Genomic DNA, 15180 nt, shown 5'->3' with positions numbered 1-15180 from the left:
TTCGATTCAGTTTAGTTTATTTTAGTTCAGTGCAATTCAGTTTCTTTACGCAAATCAGTTTCTTACAATTTAGTTCAGATTCTCCCATTCCAAAAGAAAAAAGGAATCATGGTTAACACTTAACACTATAATAATGGAATAATGTAATATGATATTGTTTTGCAGCACCATATTCGGCTGGACAGGGACAGGGTGGTCATTCTAGACGCAGAGGACGTAATGCTATATATCCCGGAAAAGGGTAATTCAGTGACCATGTCTCACTAGCTCGGAGCTCTCAAATAAAATGATTATGTACAAGACTCCGTTCGCAATTATTCAACACATTTGATTAAGTAGATCAAAGAGGAAGTATTTATCACTTCTTGTGTCTTAGAAATATACTCTAGGACATAGTTATTCACAAGGTTGATTGGCTTGATTCTTATACATCTATCATGTAATGATTTTCCATTTATATATGTACCTTTGTAAGTTTAATTTCAAATATTCAATGTCAAGTTTCTATTTTTAGTTAATGTAATTGAAATCATGTGTTTTCAAGTACTAATTATATATTAGTACTTGTTGATGATAATTCATGATACTTTTGGTTTAAATTTACAAGGGAGTGAATCCTAAAATTCAAAGGCAATAAACAATTTTAAAGATTATAGTGAAGTAAGTAAAAAGGTTTCCAAAACGTTTGGATGAAATGTCAATGTCACAAAATTATATAAAGTCGTAAAGATCAAAAGATTACTCGTATATTCTTGTTTTGTTCAACTCTAGGAATGGAAACGCCGAAAAACTAATAGAAGTAGAGGAATAAATTAAATTTAAGTCACTTTGTTTTTTATAATAAGTACTCACAAACAAAAAAACAACACAGTACAAAACCCACTACTGGTGACCTAAGGCCACTTTGTGAATTACGACACTAGACCCACAATAACTATTACAAAGCAAAACATTATTGACATCATCCAAACTAACATTCATACTACAAATATGACAACCATTATTCAAATGACACTTTTCCAAGGACAATAGTATGTAGATGCTTGGTGGAGGGAACAAATCCTTTCTTTTCTTGCCCATGACTACCCTGCATGCTCAAGAATGATTCGATGATGAACAAACTGTAGACGTACCCTTAGAATTGTTCCTTCTACCACCATTATTATTCTTCACATGTGATCGAGACTGCATCTTTGTTCTCCTTGCTGCAATAGAAAACCATGAATGTTGCTTCCCTCTTGAGATGTGCATACACCATGATAAGCTTTCAATACTTGATTTGGTATCATGGCCTATAACACAATTGTTGACTCCAATACCATCTTCTCTATTCGTGGACTCACACGAGGTCTCCATTACTAAGTCCTCATTTCGCTTGTCCTTGGACTCCATGTTGAACTCATTTTCGCTTTATTTTGCTTTAAATAATCAACCATTGTCGAACTAGGCACATTCTGATTTTGACACGTCACCTTTTTCTTAACACCAACATTGGAACTCATGACTACTCTTATACTCATTATAGAACCAGATGGATCGGAAAATTAACGCAATGAATAGACTTTCCCTTGATTAAGACTTGATAATCTTTCCATAAATGGAAATAAAAGAGTCCGACCTCCTTCGATTAGCAAACCGATACTTGGGCTCATCCATATTAGAAATTTCCATTTTGAGAATGTCCTCAACATCCTCCATTCTCTCTTAACTCACCTCTTCCTTCGTCTTAATTGAATTATTTTCACCTTCGACACTTGGGAGATTATGTGAACCTGTCTTTGTCATTCAAACTCGAAGAGGAATCATTTCCTTGTATATCCTGCTCAAAACTATCTTTCTTTTCCAGATACGCTTTGACCTGTCTGTTTGGAGAAGAAAGCCTCGATCCTAATAAATCTGTTAGGATATCTCCCTCACAGTGCATATTCGATTTATTCTTGAATAGAAAGCTCTTAATCTCTTCAAGTTTCATGAAAATCTCTCGATTTCCAGGTTCCATCTTGACAGCCAACAACAAGTCCCAATAGGTCCAATCCTGTTTCCCTAACTCTATTGCAGCAATAGCTCGTCTAAACAAAGCTTTAACACTATTCGGGTTAATAAAATCTAAGACTATTGAACAAAAGCGCGACTTATTACCTACTCAAATTCATGTTTTCTGCTGAAACAAGTCGTAGAGATTAAGAGAACACAAATAGCCAGCTCAAAACATTGAACCATTTCATTTTCTTCTACTGATTTTTCTTGCCGTGTTTCTTTTGTTTAAAAAGTAAACTCCCTTCCTCTTTCAACTCTCTTACACATAAAACCCTCTAAATTTTTTGAACTTGAGATTAAATCAATCAGAAATTCATCTTCTTCCATTAGATCTTCTCCTTTTGTGAGGAGACGGTTAATCTCTCCCCTAACTCTCTTATAATTCTCCAAGGAAAACATCATAAAGAACTGTTTGGGCTTATTTCCTGGGTTGGGCTTACCAAGGATAATCCAGCCCAATAAAGCCTTAAACCTCCAGTGGGCCCCACCTGTAACAATGCCTCCCAGCTGTCAGTGCTTTCCAGCTGGCCTACAGTTGGGATATCCCCAGCACTATAAATACTCAACCCCTCATCAATGAGAAGGTATTGAATTCTTACCTAACAAACCAGAGCATCTCTCTCTAGACTTTATCTCTCTAAGCTTGATCACTGACTTGAGCGTCGGAGAGGCGATCCCGGAACAACCCCCGGGGCAGTCTAACCATTACTTTTGCAGGATTCCGGCGTACGGACTTTAGACTCAAGACATTCAAATCTGACCCGGTATTCCCTAAGCAAAGGAGTTAGAACCCTTAATTTCTAGACAGAAACAGTTTGGCGCCGTCTGTGGGGAAAGTACAAAAAGTTATTTCGCCACCACTCACTCAGGTTTATTCATTCAGCTACTCAGCTCAGAACGCCAATTGACCATGGCACCAACCAAAAACACTCGCGGCAAGCCAGTCTCCGAGCAGGTCTCTCGGCCAGAGAGAGGCCATTCACCTGCACATAATCGGGATCCTCCAATCCCCCGACCGGAGCGAGGTCATTCACCTGCGCATAACCGGGAGGCCGAACGGACTCCCTCACCGGCTCGGAGGTCACCTACCGTCCAAACACTGGACCCTCGGTCGGTATCCCAGCCTATTCAGCATGTGGAGCCTCAGCCGCTTTTTGCATCTGACCTGGCCCTTATCACGGCTCAGCTCCAGGAAACCTTCCAAAAGGGTATGATGGACATGATGGCCATGCTTCAGCAGAGGCAGCCACAACAAGTCGTCCCGCTCAATCAGCATGAGCCCAGGGAGCGCACGGTCGTCCGCTCTCAGAGGGACAACTCTCGTTCTAATCGAGACCCGCAGCCTAGCCGGCCACGGTCCGATGCGAGAGACCCGAGCCACCGGGAAAGAGAAAAGTCAGCGCGACAGGGGTCGGCCCGTCAGCATGCAGAGACCCATGTATCTAAATCCCCAAGGGGGGGTGCGGGTCGGAAACCCCAAGATGCCCGGGAGTTCCTTAACAACAAGAAGCGCCTCAGCCAAGGCTATGACGCTCGGGAGTTCCTCAGGAAGAAAGCAAATGACCGAGAGGGCCAAGGGGACTCGGCTCATTCTCAACCCCCTAGGCTAGCTGGAGGAGGGCTCAAGTTCCTGATCCCTTTCAGTCAGGAAATCCTAGGGGCCCAACCTCCGGGTAAAATTAAAACCCCCCTGATCGAGCCATTTGCGGGCCTAACCGACCCAGATGATCATATGGCTAGTTACAAGGCTCAAATGAGCGTGCAGACAAGCTGCGAGGCCACTTGGTGCCGCTTCTTCCCTACCACCCTTAGAGGTTGGCTCTGAATTGGTTCCAAGAACTGCCGGCGGGGGTCATCACTGACTTCGCCATATTGGAGCACCTCTTCATCCATCAGTTCGTAGCGGGAAAGAGGCAAAGAAAAACCAGCCTTCACCTCATGGGGGTGAAGCAAGACAAGAATGAATCCTTGTCGGACTACATCAAGAGGTTCAACGAAGAGTCTCTCAAAATAACCGACCTACAGGACGCTGTAGCCTTCGCTGCCCTCATGTCCGGCCTCCAACCGGGTCGGCTTAGATGGTCATTGGCCGAGAATGAAGTCAAAACTTACTCGGAAGCCATGGCTCGGGCCCAAAGATTCATCCAAGCAACGGATATCTGCCGTTACTCGGACGAGGTTGGCAAGAAAAGGAAGGATGAAGGGAGTCACGCGGGTCAGCCTAAGCATCAAAGAACAGGGGGCCGAGGGGACGGCTCACGATAATGGCAACGACCCCCGATTCAATAAAAACCGGAAGGAAATCTACTTTGCATCCGGAAAAAAATTGGTTCCCAGGCCAACGCCCATCCGGACATCATCGTCTCGGAGGGATAAGAGTTTTGGTGTGACTACCACAAGGAATGTGGCACACCACCAACGACTGCGGGAGCTCAAGAAATCCTTGAACGGTTTGGCCGACCAGGGCAAACTCAACCCTTACCTAAAGCGTTCGAGCGAGGAAAAGGGAAAGCAAAAGGTGGGTCAGTCGAACAGTGGGGACACCGAAGGCTTCATTGGTGTCATCGCTGGAGGATTTGCGTCGGGAGGCCTAACCGGCCGAGCGCGCAAGGCTCACCTCCAGAACCTTAAACATCAGGTCTTGATGTTCAGCTCCCCGAGCAAGCTGCCCCGTCATGACATTTGGGGAACCTAGTCGGACGTTGCGGTTCCGCACGACGACCCCCTTGTCATCGAGCTCAAGGTAGCGAATACAAAGGTGAAGAGGGTATTGGTGGATAGCGGCTCATCCGCTGATATAATCACCCTTGACTGCCTCAAAAAGCTGAAGTACACCGAACGGGATGTTACCCCCATGGCTCAGCCGCTCATAGGCTTCGGGGGCAACTCTGTCCACCGGTCGGATCAATAAAATTACCCACTCGGATGGGTGAAAAGGGTAAGGGGAGAAGCCTACCGATCGACTTCTTGGTGGTAGACATCCCTTTGCCTTACAACATAATAATGGGGAGGCCCATGCTAAACAAGCCAAGGCCGCCATCTCCACCTACCAGCTCCTCTTGCAGTTTGAGACTGATGACGGGAAGGTAGGAAAAATTCAAGGCGACCAACAGGCCGCAAGAGAGTGCTATGTGAATAGCCTCAAAAATACCGACGTCCAAAAGGACTCGGACAACGACGTCCAAAAGGACTCGAAAAAAAGAAAATATGAAGGGGTCAGCCCTCAACGAGCCTCGGGGTGTACATAACTGAAAACCCCAAGCAATACGGCGTCCTCAGCCAGCCGAGGATGACGAAGAAGTCGCGATCGGCCAGGACCCCGGTCGGACTGTCAGGGTAGGCAAGGCCATGGACCCGCAAACAAGGCAAGATATCATCCAAGTGCTCACGGAGTACCAAGATGTCTTCGCCTATGAGGCCACAGAAATGCCGGGGCTCGACCCGAAAATCATGTGCCATGAGCTTAACATCAAAGAGGGGTTCAGACCAATCAAGCAGAAGCTCAGGCACCAAGGTCCCGAAAGAAATCGCCGCGGCAGCAGCAGAAGTCAAGAAGCTGCTCGAAGCGGGTTTCATAGAAGAGTGTCAATACTCGGAATGGCTGGCCAATGTGGTTTGGTCAAAAAGCCGAGTGGGGCATGGCGAATGTGTGTCGACTTCACCGACTTAAACAAAGCCTGCCCAAAAGACAATCACCCTTTGCCAAAGATCGATAGGCTGGTCGATTCAACGGCAGGGCACGCCCTTCTCAGCTTCATGGATGCAAATGCCGGCTATCATCAAATTCCCATGGCCGAGAAGGATAGGGTTCATAAGCGTTCATCACTCCTCAGGGTGTCTACTGCTACAAAATGATGCCATTCGGCCTCAAAAATGCCGGGGCGACATATCAGCTACCGTGAACAAAATCTTCAGCGACCAATTGGGTCGGAACATTGAGGTATATGTTGACGATATGATAGTCAAAAGCAAGGCCCAGTCGGATCACCCTGCAGATCTGAAAGAAACGCTGAGCACCCTAAGGAAATACCGATGATGCTCAACCCAAAAAATGTGTCTTCGGGGTTAAAGGGGGAAAGTGCCTCGGATTTCTAGTAGATGAGAGAGGTATAGAGGCCAACCCGGACAAAATCAAAGCGGTCTTAGAAATGAAATCGCCTCGGAATGTTCGGGAAGTACAGCGCCTAACCGGCTGTTTAGCGGCACTGGTCGGTTCCTCTCCCGGTCGGCCGATAAAAGCTTGTTGTTCTTCAAGGCCCTGAAGCGAAAAGAGTTCGCATGGGATGACGAAGCCGAGCAAGCCTTCCTGACCTCAAGAATCACTTGGCATCTTTGCCCAAACTGATCTCCCCCTTGCCGGGGGAACCCCTGTTTATCTACTTGGCTGTCTCGGACTACGCTCTTAGCGCCGTCCTAATAGCCGAGCGAGAAGGAAAGCAACATCCTGTTTACTTCATCAGCCACGCCTATGGGGGCCGAGGCGAAATACAGCGATGTTGAGAAAATGGTCTTTGCCTTGGTAATGGCAAGCCGGAAGCTCAAGCCCTATTTTCAAGCACACCCCATCAAAGTCCTAACCGGACAACCGCTCCGGAAGCTTATTGAAAATAGAAATCATTCGAGTCGGATGAGTGATTGGGCAGACCAGTTAGCAGATTTTGGGCTCGAGTTCGAGCCCCGAAGAGCCATCAAGGCCCAAGCACTCGCTGACTTCATCACTGAATGCGCAACTCGACCCCCGGTCGGTTCGCAAGAGGAGTGGGAATTGCTTGTTGATGGATCATCCACAAAGAGTGGTTGTGGAGCCGGATTGGTCATCAAACCTCCAGTCGGAGAAAATTGAATATGCTGTTAAGTTCGAATTTCTCGGATCTAACAATGAAGCCGAGTATGAGGCTCTCATCCTCGGAATACAGCTATGCATCCTAGCTGGGGCAACCTCTATCATAGCCAAGTCCGACTCACAACTCATAGTGGGTCAGATTTCCGGAGACTATGAGGCCAAGGAGGACAACATGAGGATGTACTTGGCCAAAGCCCGAGCTGTCATTGCGAGGTTATCCGGATTCCGGATTGCTCACATTCCTCGCTCGGAAAATCAGCAAGCAGACGCACTGGCTCGGATGGCTAGTTCTGCTGAGGGGTCGGCCCCCAGAACCATAACTTGGGAGGTGTTGAAGGAGCCTAGCATAAATGCCAAAGAGCAGCTCGTACTCAATCGATCCTCAAACTGGATGGGTGAAATTGTGGAGTACTTGCGAGACGGGACCTTACCTAGCGATCCTAAAGAAGCCGACCGGGTTAAGCATAAGTCAGGTTGGTTCCTTTGGCATGAAAGGCAGCTCTATAAAAAGTCCTTCACTCATCCCCTCCTCAAATGTATTACTTCCGAGGAAGGAAATTATGTCCTCCGGGAAATACACCAAGGAGCCTGCGGAAGCCATCAAGGGAGTCGAACTATAGCCGGAAAGGCGCTAAGAGCAGGGTATTATTGGCCTACTTTGAAAGCTTGATGCCTCGGACTTAGTCCGACGGTGTCCCTCCTGCCAGATTCACTCGGACATTCCAAGGGCGCCTGCCACTCCCCTCACCACTATTCAAGCGTCCTGCCCTTCGACAAGTGGGGCATGGACCTGCTCGGACCTTTTCCCCTGCGTCTGGGCAAAGGAAGTTCCTGATTGTGGCTATCGATTACTTCACCAAGTGGACTGAGGCCGAGCCATTGGGTCAATTACTGACAAGCAGGTTCAGTTGTTCATATGGAGGAATATCATTACCCGGTTCGGAATTCCAAGAGCCTTGGTATCAGACAATGGCCGACAGTTCAACAGCGGGCCGACACGAGCATATTGTGCCCGGTTCGGCATACAAACAAGGTTCTCGGCAGTCTCCCGTCCTCAGACCAACGGACAAGCCGAGTCAGCCAATAAAATTGTTCTAAAGGGTATCAAAAAATCCCTTGATGCGGCTAAAGGGCATGGGTAGACGACCTACCCGGAGTACTCTGGTCCGCTCGGACAACGGTGAAAGAGGCCACGGGGCACTCCCCTTTTGGCTTGGTCTATGGAAGCGAGGCTGTCCTTCCGGTCGAGGTGGGAATTCCTTCCCCTCGGATGACATTCTATGAGTTCGACCAAAATGAAGAAGAAAAAGCCCATCAATTTAGATGTTGCCAGAAACCCGAGGCAATGTTTGCTACAAGCCATCCGCTACAAGCAAAGAATCACGAGGCACTTTAACCGGCGAGTAAAGCCTCGGCCAATCAGTCTAGGCGACTGGGTCGTCCGGAAGGTCGAAGCCACCGGACTTTCCCATCTCAAAGGAAAGTTGGGGGCAAATTGGGACGGTCCTTACAAGGTTACAGAAATCATCAAGCCAGGGACATTCCGACTTGAATCTCCTGAAGGGGTCCCTCTGGCTCGGCCTTGGAACCTAGACAATCTCAAAAGATTCTTTGTGTAACTTTTTTTTCGTTACTTACACTAGGGGCATGATGTAAGGCCAGCACTACTTGGTCGGTTTAGCAAGATAATCCAATGTAACTCGGACTTAACCAGTCCATGTACCAGGTCGGCTTTCTGCCCCAAAAATATAAAGACTTAACCAGTTTATTATCTATTAAATGCTGTAATATTGCAAGTAACGAAAAATGTACGACAAATGACAAGTTGCAAAAATAGTTGTATTCCAATTGATGAAAAGTTGAAAATACAACCAAGAGTTTACAAACAAGCAGGGTCGACAGAAGAAAAAAAGGGCCGACAAGGCCAAGGCTAAGAAAATAAAAATCCTGAGGAAGCTAAGTAGAAGGACCGGTGGCAGGTTGCTCTGGTGGAGGTGGCTCGGTGCTACCAGCATCTTCTTCTTCATCATCAGAGTCGCTGTCCGAGCTCATCTCTTCAGCCATCTTGGCCTTAATCTCAGCTGCCTCGGCATCGGCCAACTCCTGGTAGCGAGACCAGACTGAATTCCAGTCGGCCTCGGGACAGGAATCAACCAAGGCTACCTTAAGCCTAGCAAGCGCCTCGTCCTCGCCCATCTTATGGGAAGACTGGCCCACGTCGGCACAGAAATCGGTACAGTCGTCCGACCCTGCCAGACTTTGAACCACTCCTCCTGAGAGCGAGAAACGGCCGCTTCGGCTTCCTTAATTGAGCTTCAGCCGCAGAGAGCTGGAGCTTGACTTCTTCCAACTCCTTCTCGGCCTGAGCCTGCTTAGTTTCGGCCGTGACCCTTGGCCGACTCAGCATTCTCCTTAGCCAAGGAGAGGTTGGCTCTCTCTTCCTTTCCACTCCAGCTGCTCTTTTTGCCAGGCCTCCTCGCCCTTCGGATCTTCTCCTCCACCTCTTCCTTGCGGAGCTCGACCAATCTTTTGTCCTCTTTGGCTCGGTACAGCTCGTCAAAGTGGGACCGAGCCGCGTCCCTCAGCTCTTGGATTTCTTGGACCAAAGCAAGCCGGTCCTCGGCCACTTTAGTCATACGGATGGAAAACTGCCAGAATAATAAACAATCAGTTAGAAGTTGGCTAATAAAAAGCAAGTAAAAGACGGGGAAAAATTGAACTTACGTCCATCCAAGAGCGGAAGAGCTCGCTCGACTCATTCCTCCCGTTGACCTCATTAATGTGATCTCGGTCGGTCTGAGTGCATAGGATCTCCAGTGCGTCGGAGATCCTCTTCTTCTTGTCCGTTTTGGACATTTGGGTGAAGGGGACCGGCGCCTCGGACAAAGAGCGCTCGGCCAAAGATGGGTCGGAGGCCCCTTGAACATGTCCCAGACTCCGGACAGGTTCAAAGTCCAAGGGACGAAGTAAGATATGGGTGTCCCCCCCTCCAGAGTCGGGCCGGGGGCTGTTCACCTCCACCGACGGCTCCTTCCGAGCCTTTTTTGCTGAGGCCTCCTTCTCAGCTCGGGCCTTGGCCAGAGCCTTTTCTCTTAGCTCGACCCTTTCCTCGGCCCTCTCCTTTCGCTTCCTCGGCTTGGGGTTGGAAGGATCCTGTATAAAACCAAGAGTTAGCAAAAACACAAAGAATATCAAACCGGGTCGGATGAAAAAATGGTTACCTTCGGCTTGGAAGGCTTGTTGATTTTGTTCGCCTTCATCTCGGCCCTGATCCGAGCGGCCTTGAGAGCAGCAGAAGTCAGTCGCTCGGCCATTTCTGGGTCTGTTTCCTTCAAAAAGGACAAAGAAGCTTCTGCAAAAAGAAGAGCACAGTTAGCAAAAAATATAACAAGTAAAGCACAAACAAGTCAACCGGACCCCCTCGTGCCGAATTACCCTTGGGGAAGGCCGGACTCAGGCCGAATGCGGCGAGGAAGTGCTCATTCTTGAACAATTTACAGCTTGGGAGCCAATTCCCCGCTACAAAAACCTCGCCGCCGTCCACTATCTTCGCCTCTAATTGCATGTAGATGGCGGCCACTGCTTCGTCTTCCGATAGCTCGGGTACTTTGAAGTTAAGGCAGTGGTTGGGGTCGGCAGGTGGAGGTACGATGGGGATGCCCCATTCTCCCCCATAGTAGACGAAGGCAAATCCTCGACGAAAACCCTTCTGTGAGGTGGGCAAGTCGAGGACGGTTCGGTAGCCCCGCCGAGCCTGGAAGCACCACCAACCAGGTCCATGATCCCCGGCGGGCATCTCGAACAGTTTGTACAAATGGCGCCATAGGGTGAGGGTCGGTTTGACACCGATGATTTCGCATATCACCTAACCGCCAATATGCCGCCCCAAGAATTCGGAGATAGCTGACCCAGACACAAGTTGTAGGCATTCAGTATATCCTTCTCAAACTGGGTCAGCGGAAATCTCAAGCCCATCTCCATGGCCTTGTAATAAAAGGCGGTGCATCCAGGGGTGGGCTCAAGAATGGTGTGACTTGCATCGGGTCGGACCAATATATAGGGGTCCTTTATTTGGAACTTTGCTGCTTGGCCTCGGGCATCCTCCAGCAAGGCCTTTATTAGAGAAGGCAGTGGAAATTTCGCTCCCGGACCGCCTCGGGGGTCGATCTCAGGATACGCGAGCCGACCTGATGTAGAAGCTTCGCCTTCTTCTCCCGGCATAGCTACCCTAACTACACCATCAGACAAATATTTGTCTAAGTAACTCCTCGAAGAAGGATAGGCCAGGGACACCTCCCAGGGTAGGGGATGGCACCCTCGGCCTCCTCCTCCTCGGCTTGCGAAGGAGTACTGGGGAGGGAAAGCGCCTCAGGCACAGCCGAGGGATCCGGGCAACTAATTAAAGTTGACACCAAAACCATTCCCATACCCCTCACTTCCTCGGCTAAATTATAAGGAGGTGAGGGAGGGGGTGTCACTGACTCGGACGAGCTCCCCATTATTTATCAACAGAAGGGGGTCGGCCGATTTTATTAAAGGAAAGAGAAGAAAACTTAGCAAAAAAAAACAAGCGTACCTGGTCGGACGAGAAGATGGAGCCCGGACTTAGAGAGAGAAAATGCTCTGAAGTAGAGAGAGAGAGAGCAGAAAACTCAAGTTAGAGAGAGAGAGAGAATTGTAAAAGTGACAAAATCTCTCTCTCTCTCCCTACTTATGGCAAAATTCCTCGGTCCCCGTGTTCCACGTCATCTCTTGGACCGGGCCTTGTGTCTTCAACACCTTAATGGGCCTCCCAACTGCCCAAAACTGTTCAAAACGTACAACCCCTCGGAATACCAATCGTCACAAAAGTCATAAATAACCAGAAGTTGAATCGCCACCATGTTTTCAAGCACCCCAATAATCCACCGTTGCCACGTGGCATTTGGGGGGGTTCTCAAGAAGCTATTAAGTTCACCAGCTCAAGATTGCCAGTTCATTAGCTCAAGGTTACCCACTCGGTCACCTCAGCCAGTGGTCCAAAACCTTAGGCACCGGCTCGGACAAGCATGGGGCTCATTGGCCCCTCATCCGAGCCGCGTCCAACTAGCTCGGCCCTTGGAGGCACTCCTCCTTGGTTGAGTAAGTCTCCTAAGTCCCAGATTGACTTAGCGAGAGCAGGCACCGGCTCGGACAAGCATGGGGCTCATTGGCCCTCATCCGAGCCGCGTCCAACTAGCTCGGCCCTTGGAGGCACTCCTCCTTGGTTGAGTAAGTCTCCTAAGTCCCAGATTGACTTAGCGAGAGCAGGCACCGGCTCGGACAAGCATGGGGCTCATTGGCCCTCATCCGAGCCGCGTCCAACTAGCTCGGCCCGTGGAGGCACCCCTCCTTGGTTGAGTAAGTCTCCTAAGTCCCAGATTGACTTAGCGAGAGCAGGCACCGGCTCGGACAAGCATGGGGCTCATTGGCCCTCATCCGAGCCGCGTCCAACTAGCTCGGCCCTTGGAGGCACTCCTCCTTGGTTGAGTAAGTCTCCCAAGTCCCAGATTGACTTAGCGAGTGTAGGTACCGGCTCGGACTAGCATGGGGCTCGTTGGCCCCTCATCCGAGCCGCGTCCAACCGACTCGGCCTAAAGAGGCCCTCCTTGATTGACTTAGCAAATGAGGACACCGGCTCGGACAAGCATGGGGCTCATTGGTCCCTAGCCCGAGCCGTAAACTAATCACACCCCTACATTTCTCGACGAGATTGGGTCGGCATTCATGCCACCCCTCTCCCTGAGGATACCGGGTCGGTACTCGAGCCACCTCTCCCTGAGATACCGGGTCGAACTCGAGCCACCCCTCTCCTCGAGGAGACCGGGTCGGCACTCAAGCCACCCTTCTCCTGAGAGATCCGGTGTTGGCACTCAGCCACCCCTCTCCTTGAGAGACCGGGTCGGCCTCAAGCCACCCTTCTCCTTGAGGGATCGGGTGGCACTCAAGCCACCCCTCTCTTGAGGAGACCGGGTCGCCTCAAGCCATCCTTCTCTCAAGGAGACCGGGTCGGCACTCAAGCCACCCTTCTCCTTGAGGGGATCGGGTCGGCGCTCAAGCCACCCCTCTCTTCGAGGAGACCGGGTCAGCACTCAAGCCATCCTTCTCCTCGAGGAGACCGGGTCGGCACTCAAGCCACCCCTTTCCTTGAGGAGATCGGGTCGGCACTCGAGCCACCCCTCCTCCTTGAGGAGACTGGGTCGGCACGTGCCCTGTTTTCCTGCCTAAGAAGCAGGTCGGCCTGGGTTCAAAACTGTCTAGATTCCGCCACGAACGGGAGACACTTCAGCAAGGCCTCGATGTTTCCCATTCCTGGCGTGGGGCTAATTGTTTGGGCTTATTTCCTGGGTTGGGCTTACCAAGGATAATCCAGCCCAATAAAGCCTTAAACCTCCAGTGGGCCCCACCTGTAACAATGCCTCCCAGCTGTCAGTGCTTTCCAGCTGGCCTACAGTTGGGATATCCCCAGCACTATAAATACTCAACCCCTCATCAATGAGAAGGTATTGAATTCTTACCTAACAAACCAGAGCATCTCTCTCTAGACTTTATCTCTCTAAGCTTGATCACTGACTTGAGCGTCGGAGAGGCGATCCCGGAACAACCCCGGGGCAGTCTAACCATTACTTTTGCAGGATTCCGGCGTACGGACTTTAGACTCAAGACATTCAAATCTGACCCGGTATTCCCTAAGCAAAGGAGTTAGAACCCTTAATTTCTAGACAGAAACAAGAACCACAAAAACTAACCCCTAAATAATACTATAAATTTATCAACTAAGACTTCAATTAAAACTGAAAGTTTATTTGAAACTGATTGAGTTGCAAGACACTTTAACTAGTTTAAATAATACATAAACTATACCAAATCCAACTGAGAAATCAACTTTCCAAGCTTAAAAACATAGTAAAGACTAATATATAGGAGAATTGCGTTTGACCGGTTATTTTGATCGAATTCGCAACATTGATCAATATAATAGAGATTACTTATAAAAATTGTGATTAGAGAAGGAAATGGAACATGAGGCATACTATAATTAGACTCTCACCAGGGAATTTGTGCCATTTCTACTAAAACACTTGATACTAATAAAATTGGTAAATTAATACTCCCTCCGTTTTTTTAGATGTAACATATTGACTTTGGGCACTATTCATCCAATACACTTTGACGACTAATTGTTATTTATACATAAGAAAAAATATAGTCATGTGGGATCTTGTTTGATTCGTCACGGTATACACTTTCCAAATATATATTTTTTATAATTTTTACTTTTATACAATTGGAAATATTATCGGTCAAAGTTGTGTCTCGACAAATGTGAAAAGTCCAATGTTACATTTAAAAAAAACGGAGGGAATACTAAACATAGTAAAAGTGGTTTATAATTAAAACAAAATTTAATCACTTTTAATAGCCCTTCTAGAATTCCTATTATTTATATCCCCCGCGATTAAAAATATGTAGGGACTTTCTCATTCTCCTGCTGATCTTTTACAATTGTAGTCCAAGTCTAGCTCCTAAGCAAAAATCTTCCTCATTGGAGCGCAATCAAAAAGTAGTAGTAGGCTTGAAAATTGTAATCATATATCAGTCCAAGAACAAAGTCTACAATTGTGGTCTAGTACATGTTACTATCAATACAAATTAAATCAAAAGATTCAGCGCGTCCCAATTTTAGAATATATGCTCACTTTGTTAGTATGATACTATCATCATGGTCGTCGTCGTCATCACAGTATGGGTCTTTGTGCTACTATAAATAAATGGAAATTGCGGAGAAATGGCTAAGTCTTAGTCGTCATCAGAGTATGGGTCTTTATTCTATAAAAAAAATGGAAATTGCGGAGAAAATGGCCAAGATATATAGTGTTAATTATTATATTTTGAGGTTATTTATAGTTGTTGGGATTTACTTATTATAATAGTAGGGGTTATCGATAATTTTTAGGGTTATTTTTGTCCTTTGTTGGCATTATTATCTTAGGAAATATTGATCAATATAATAGAGATTACTTATATTATTTTTGGAATTATTTATGAGGGTTACAGTCACTTGTGTTGTATATATAAATTGAAGGGGTTATAGGTTATTGATGTCTTAAAATAGTTTCCTAGTTTTTTATGCGTGCGGTCATATGTTTATTAATCGTGAGGTCAGTTGTCTAGAAGATTTGATATGTGTACAATAGCTAAATTGATAAATAATGTGACTTAAATATATATGAAGAAATTTAATTGATTTCTACCTTAAAACATGTCTTGCATTAAGTAAT

The 15180-nt window shown here is 47.5% G+C and overlaps 1 protein-coding gene across 1 annotated transcript; it reads right to left on the bottom strand.

Annotated features, from left to right (window-relative positions):
• Positions 1–9252: 9252 nt before the first annotated feature.
• Positions 9253–10739, bottom strand: LOC130590686 (uncharacterized). Its single transcript, XM_057393236.1, has 3 exons — positions 10102–10739; positions 9605–10033; positions 9253–9528 (listed from the first exon to the last, which is right to left on the bottom strand). Exons 1-3 carry the CDS (start codon positions 10192–10194, stop codon positions 9253–9255), a joined length of 798 nt encoding a protein of 265 aa, XP_057249219.1. The 5' UTR covers positions 10195–10739.
• Between the last annotated feature and the right edge of the window lie 4441 nt (positions 10740–15180).

Source organism: Beta vulgaris, chromosome 3, assembly GCF_026745355.1.
Source record: "Beta vulgaris subsp. vulgaris cultivar EL10 chromosome 3, EL10.2, whole genome shotgun sequence".
Classification (NCBI taxonomy): Eukaryota; Viridiplantae; Streptophyta; class Magnoliopsida; order Caryophyllales; family Amaranthaceae; genus Beta; species Beta vulgaris.
Note: the sequence above shows the minus strand (reverse complement) of the source record. Positions and strands in the feature narration are given on the sequence as shown.